The 6,260-nt window shown below is 41.0% G+C and overlaps 1 protein-coding gene across 1 annotated transcript; it reads right to left on the reverse strand.

Moving 5' to 3' along the window:
- Positions 1-1,539: 1,539 nt before the first annotated feature.
- Positions 1,540-5,511, reverse strand: hsd17b8 (hydroxysteroid (17-beta) dehydrogenase 8). Its single transcript, XM_085147984.1, has 9 exons — positions 5,421-5,511; positions 4,302-4,504; positions 4,109-4,225; positions 3,811-3,906; positions 2,971-3,056; positions 2,812-2,896; positions 2,474-2,516; positions 1,834-1,908; positions 1,540-1,740 (listed from the first exon to the last, which is right to left on the reverse strand). The coding sequence occupies exons 1-9, from the start codon at positions 5,464-5,466 to the stop codon at positions 1,721-1,723; spliced, it is 771 nt and encodes a 256-aa protein (XP_085004110.1). The 5' UTR covers positions 5,467-5,511; the 3' UTR covers positions 1,540-1,720.
- Positions 5,512-6,260: the final 749 nt, after the last annotated feature.

Consider the following 6,260-nt stretch of genomic DNA (forward strand, 5'->3'; position numbering starts at 1 on the left):
ATGGAAAGTGAAAAATGATGGGGCGATTTAATTCTGGGGTTCTGGTTTTGTTTGTTTGTGCTTTTTTAAATATATATAGCAGGAAACCGGAGGATGGATGACCGAAAAAGCCAAAACCAAAAAAATCTGCCCTCCTCCAGAGAGAATGACCTCAACTATTTGTTTGTTTTTATTGTGTTGAAGCCGTTTCAACGTAAAAATATGGTGCTGAAAAAAGAAAAAAGTATTTTATAATGTCTGTAAGTAATTTTTTTTAAATTCTTGTTTCTGTAATATATAATCTTTTTAAAAAGAGCTGCTTGACTCTTGTTTTTCTTCCAAACTGCTGTCATGATTTTACTACATATGGCCACAAGGTGTCGCTATTTGTCAAAGTAGTTGTTCATAGGCAACAACATAGGGAACAATGTCTATTAATAATGTATTTTAAATGCCTTATTATTTAGCAGTTTAAAGAGCTCTACAGGTTTTCTTGGTAATTATGTTTTTATTTCTGTGCATTTTTTAATTAATTTATCTTCAGCTTCATGTTTTGTTTTTTGACTTACTTTAATGTATTTTCCCCAAATCCTTAGTAGCATAATCTGCATTGGTGACAATATTAATTTATGTCTTGGTAATATAACAAAATATCCTTAACTTCAAATTGTTTATGTGCTCTCCATTAAATATTTATTATGGTCTACTTTAGTGATTGCTGTTTCCATTTGTTACTAGAAGGTGAAACAGCGACATCTTGTGGCCATTCTGAAATTATGCCCCTGTTTTCCTCTATTTAGATCAGCATCAGTTCGGTTTCATCACTAGTCAGACTTTTAAAGAACTGGGATTAACTCGTTGACCTCGTTAGCGTAACTTTGCTCTCTGCGAGTAATTATTTCAAAATGCTTTCAGACATTTTATGTGTTTGTGAGTAAAAGACAGGATTGTTTGAGAGCTGCTGGCTTCACTTTTTATAAAGACAAAAACAGAAACCTCAGTTTTTCTTTGCTCGAGTGTTTCACAGACAGATTTTGGCATCGTTATTGTTTTTCTCTCCTCGTCTCAGCGACTGTATTTAAACTTCTAAAACCAAGACAAGCCCAGCTGTGTCACTCAGAGGGGGGCGTAATGTGCTGGTACGTCGTCTTTGAGATTATGGGTCCTGTTTCCAAACGCACATGTTTAGCTGAGAAAAAGCATCTGCTGAAGACGACTCAAAGTGAAAACTGCTGTGGTTTCAACAATAAAAGACAGAAAAACCGCAGCACAGATGGAGCAAAGATGCTTCCGATTATGAAACAAACAGCCCTGAAAGGCCTGAAAGCTCAGAGTTAAACACCTGCAACATCCGAGGACGCTCAGCCTTCAGGTTCAAACTGTGTGTGCTGACCTTTGACCTCCAACAATGTTTTTAAAGTCAGAGTTATTATGTCGGGTGTTTTTCTCAGAGAAGGTGGAAAGCCTGAGGAGGCTCTGGTGGTGATGATGGTGTGGAGACACTAAAAACTCAAAAGCAGCTGGTTCAAACCAGATGTGCCCCAAAAACACACAAAAATGTTAAAACTTTTTTAAAGCTTCATTCAGATTCAACATTACATTTTATTGTTTATTAAGAAAACATGTGACAGGTTCACATCAAAATTACAAAAACATTCACACAATCAAAATCAAGTCAAAAAATAATAATTACGTAGAAACTAGTCTCACAGTCTTCAGTCGCGCTCGCCGGACGGCTGATTTAACCCATGAAAAGTCCGCCTGACAAAGAAAGACGAGTCCTGATGTGTTGGTATTCTCGTTAAACTGAAAACATTTGTCATGTGAAATGAAAAGTTTATAGAGAAACTGCACCTGTCACTTCGATGCTGGCTCCGGTGATGTACTGAGAGTCGTCCGAGGCGAGGAAGGCGCAGACATCAGCGACCTCTGGAGGACACAAAGAGCCGATCAGCTGATCTTTTTAATGAATTAACTTTGGTTTGTTTTATGAGGCCATGCAAACGTTCACCTTCACGCTACCAATGTTTTCTGAGTTACAGCTGTCAGAGAGCAGCGGCTGGGCTGAAATTATGCATTTTTCAATATGCATTATTGTTTCAGCATTTTTGAGCCCTCTAAACTTTTTTTCAGAATTGAAAAACACATTTTGTTTGAAAAAGTTCAACTCGTCAATCTATTTTTTCCTCTAAAACTGCATCATCCTAATGAAGCAGTGGAACAGAAACAGATGTTTGATCTGTTTCTCGTGATTCTCTGAGAAAAACGCAAAAAAGTGAATTTTGTCTGTATTTTGAACGGTTGTTTCACCGCGTGTGACACAGTTTCAGTGTGACAGTCCTATTTTAACACTCGTTAAAGTGGCTGATGACTCTAAAATGCAGAAACACTGATGTTCTCATGTTCCATATATATGTTTGGACAAATCCCACTCATCCAACAGCTTTAGGTTCATTTAGGTGACGGCGAAAAGCATCAGTGATGTGAAACTGACCCGCCGGCTCGCCCATCCTTCCCAGAGGCACCATGGACTCGATCTGAAACACAAACATGGCTGCAGCTTCACTGAGCAGCAGGAAGTAAATAAATATGTTGGCAGCTTTGTTTCAGTCACAATATTTTTATGAGTTTTTATGACATTTAACAGCTGCAGTGATCAGAGTTCATGAAAATGTTTGAAAAAAGGAAAAAACTAAAATAATCAAATGTTTTATTTTGACTTCACGTCACATTCAGCAGCATCGCCCCTCCAGGCACCTGTTTGTGTGTCTGTGTGTGTGCTTCTGTGTCTGTCTGTGTGTGTTTGCACCTGTGTGTGTGTGTGTGTTGTACCTTGCTAATAACCTTCTCTGGCACTTTATCTGTCATTGGAGTCGTAATGAACCCCGGCAGCACGCAGTTACAGCGAATCCCAAACCTGGAGGGAGAGAGGCGGAGACACAGGTGAGTTTCCGGTCAGCTCGTGTGCGTCGCTGCATCGCTTTGTTTTACCTGCTGAGCTCTTTGGCGGCGGTCCTTGTTAAACCCTCGACTCCAGCTTTAGAGGCAGCGTAGTTAGCCTGACCGATGTTTCCTACCTGCAAACAACAACCACAACACAGACATGAGATAAAGGCCCCATAAACCATAAAGGACCCGCAGAGAGAGGAACACCTGCAGTGGTTTTTAAAGCTGCTTCTGGACGCAATATCTTTCATGCGTCTTTTACTTTGAAAACTTCAAGACAACAAAAACTCAGGATCATGTACTGCACTTTTACCTGAAGCCAGCACAAACACAAGATCCAATTCTGAGTTTGAGCTTTTATTTACACAAATATATCAATTAAGATGTAAAAATAAAATGTAAATACAATTAATTTCAAACAGATGCGAAGAAACTCAAAAAAAAAGTCAAGCAGGAAAATAAACTGACACTGAAACTGTCGTGACTCGATCGTCTCACAGGACACTGAATGCATCTCGACTAAAGTGGAGCTGCAGGACGAGTCACTGCTGAGACTTCAGTCTGCTGTCAGCTCAGCTTCATTCTCAGAGTAAAAAATCAGAGTTTCATTAATAATGTGCAGGTTTGGAACCAGAGACATAAACAGGACAGTTTATACAAAACTGTAAACTCAAAGCTGCCTACAGGTTTATGTTCGGGTGTTTTTTACTTCCGTGTGTGTAAACAGAATAATGACCAATGAGATTTTTTTCTGTCTTTAATTCTTTTTGTCATTTTATTTTCTCCCTTTAAATTAAACTAAAGAACAAAAATCTCCAACTTTGACTCATTTTTTTATGTTTCTGTACAAAACTGTGACCCAAACCGCGCCTGCTCATATGTCACCTTTCCCACGATGCTGCCCACAGTAATGATGGATCCTTTGGGCGCTCCACAGGCCACCAGAGCCTGAGCGACCGCCTGAGTGATCAAGAATGAACCCTGGGAGAGAAAAAATAAAAATAAATCCACAGGATTCAAATATATTTTTACCTGTGAGCTCGAGTGGATTTAATCACTAACAGGAAACAAATAAACAGCTCGTCACTGTCCTGCTGTTCACATCATTTGAAACTGTGTTCAGTCGTCTCTCAGCCTGCAGTGTGAGATGGAGGAGAAGCTGCCAGGTGTCAGCGCCGCCTACCTTCAGGTTGATCTGGATGACTTTATCAAACTGCTCCTCCTCCATGTTGAGCAGGAAGTCGTCCTGAGTGATGCCGGCTGCGTTCACGCACACCGAGGGAGGCTGGAAGTACCGAGTCTGCAGGAGGAACGAGCTTACGTTAAAGAAGGAGGAGGAGGAAAAGACGAACGCGCAGCAGGAGCGTTGTTCTCACCTGCACGCTCGTTACCAGCTTCTTGATGCTCTCTTTAGACGACACGTCCACTACAGCCGCCGTGTGGACCTGCCCTCTGAGGTCGCTCTGCAGACTCCCCAGCGTCTCATTGGCCGACTCCTCGCTGATGTCGGCGACCACCACGGAGGCGCCCTCAGAAGCCAAACGCTGGCACACCGCCCGCCCGATCCCACTGCCTCCACCTGGGTGGGAAGAGAGGAGCGTGAAGTCAGAGCAGGAGCAGAGAGGAGGAAACAGCAGCCTGAGACGCTGCTGTCTGAGGCGTCAGGAGCTCAGGGTGTTTCTGAAATGAAAATAAAAGTCCCCACAAAAACATCTGGACTAGAGTTAGTCGTGAAAACACGACTGCGGGGCTCTCAGGTCCGCTCAAAGCTTCCTGCTCTGATTAAACATCCACATTTAATAGTTTAGGAGCTGCTGATGTGCTGCCTGCCTGGAAATGAACGTTTCTGATGTTTGTGTTTCCTGTTTTAAAATGAAAGGTTGCGATTTACTACAAATGACTTAAACACGAGGAGCAAATGACAGGAAACTAACCTGAGCTACAATAAAAAACATTATCTCCACTAAAACACAATATGAACTCACATTTTCTCCACAGGTGAAATTTATTATGCATCAGATGTTGAGCTGGAGCCTAAATTTTAATCTCTTTATAACCTGCAAGCAGCCTAAACTCTGAATAATTAATTAGTGCGCATTAAAAATAATGTATTGTTATCTTTGGGAATATTTGGTAGAGAAACTGGCCGGAAGAAGGAGTGAACTATATGAACGATCCTTTCCTGTCGTCAGTTTATTCCACGGCAACAATAACCGAGCTGCACAGATGCGTCTAATTATATATGAATCAGCTGCTGCTGAATACTTTGAACAGCTTCACATGATCCAAAATAAATCTGCTTAGTCTGAACGTCAGTCTGAAACTTCACAGCTCCTCTGAACTCGCAGAGAAGTTTAATGAAGCGCGAGTTTCCTTCAGCTGCGGTGATAACGGAGAAAACATCTCCCGGTTTAACGGAGCAAAAACACCTGAGACAAAAAGAAACTGTCGGGTTTATTTCTCTGTGAATGATCTGTAATAAAACATAAACTAACCGGTGACCAGCGTCAACCTTGAGATGAGCCTTGTGGCAGCCGCCATGACAGTTTTCTGTTGTTGTAGTTTCAGGTTTGTCCACCAGGCGGCGATAAAAAAACGAGGGAAAAGGGTAAAGAGTGTTTAATGTAATGACCAAAACCCAACATCATCAGTAAAAGAATAAAAGCCAATACAGGCATTTTATTTTGAAATCGATACCGGTGCTGGGCCAAAAAGTGACCGTCTATCAAAAATGTTGTGTATGTTTTTATGTGTAACGTCTTTACCTAAAATGTCAAATAGATTGTAGTCAACAGGATTTACACAAAACAAATAAATGCCCTGTTTTTAGGCAACTTTATGACTGTATGATTGTTTCTACATTATAATCAATCCAAACTTTTGGCCACTTAAATATCTTTACAGAACTGTTGTGTTATATTTGTTGTTATTTCACTCTTAACAAAGAAATTTCCTTCATTACATATGTTTCACAGATTATAGTCTAACATGTCATTTACAGCTGTTTAAATACCGGCGATCACGGAGAAGGGTCAAACACTGCAGCCACAGTGCAGCTCCACAGAAAGCGGAAACACGTCACCACCACAGTAGGCAGAAACACGTGACTTGCAAAGACACAGTGGAAACCGCGCAAGTGGATCGTCAAGGTTGGAACAGAGTCACCGTTAGTAGGAATCAACAAGTCCGCTTACACTGATCATGCGTTACAACATGGAAATATTTAAAACGGTCATTTTTAAACTTGTGATTTTTATCGTGCTCCGTGGCAGAGAAACTCAGATATGTTTGTTTCCTGGCTCTGGTTTAAGTAAGACAGCTGGAGTCTTTAAACA

Source organism: Neolamprologus multifasciatus, chromosome 22 (genome assembly GCF_963576455.1).
Source record: "Neolamprologus multifasciatus chromosome 22, fNeoMul1.2, whole genome shotgun sequence".
NCBI lineage: Eukaryota > Metazoa > Chordata > Actinopteri > Cichliformes > Cichlidae > Neolamprologus > Neolamprologus multifasciatus.

Bases quoted from the DNA above. Each gene is read 5' to 3' on its own strand.
- hsd17b8 (XM_085147984.1), bottom strand. From the start codon at position 5,466: ATGGCGGCTGCCACAAGGCTCATCTCAAGGTTGACGCTGGTCACCG. The intron at 4,226-4,301 runs GTGAGAACAACG...TTCCTCCTGCAG, and splicing joins AGCTGGTAACGAGCGTGCAG to ACTCGGTACTTCCAGCCTCC. The intron at 2,517-2,811 runs GTACAACACACA...TTTGTGTTTCAG, and splicing joins CAGAGAAGGTTATTAGCAAG to ATCGAGTCCATGGTGCCTCT.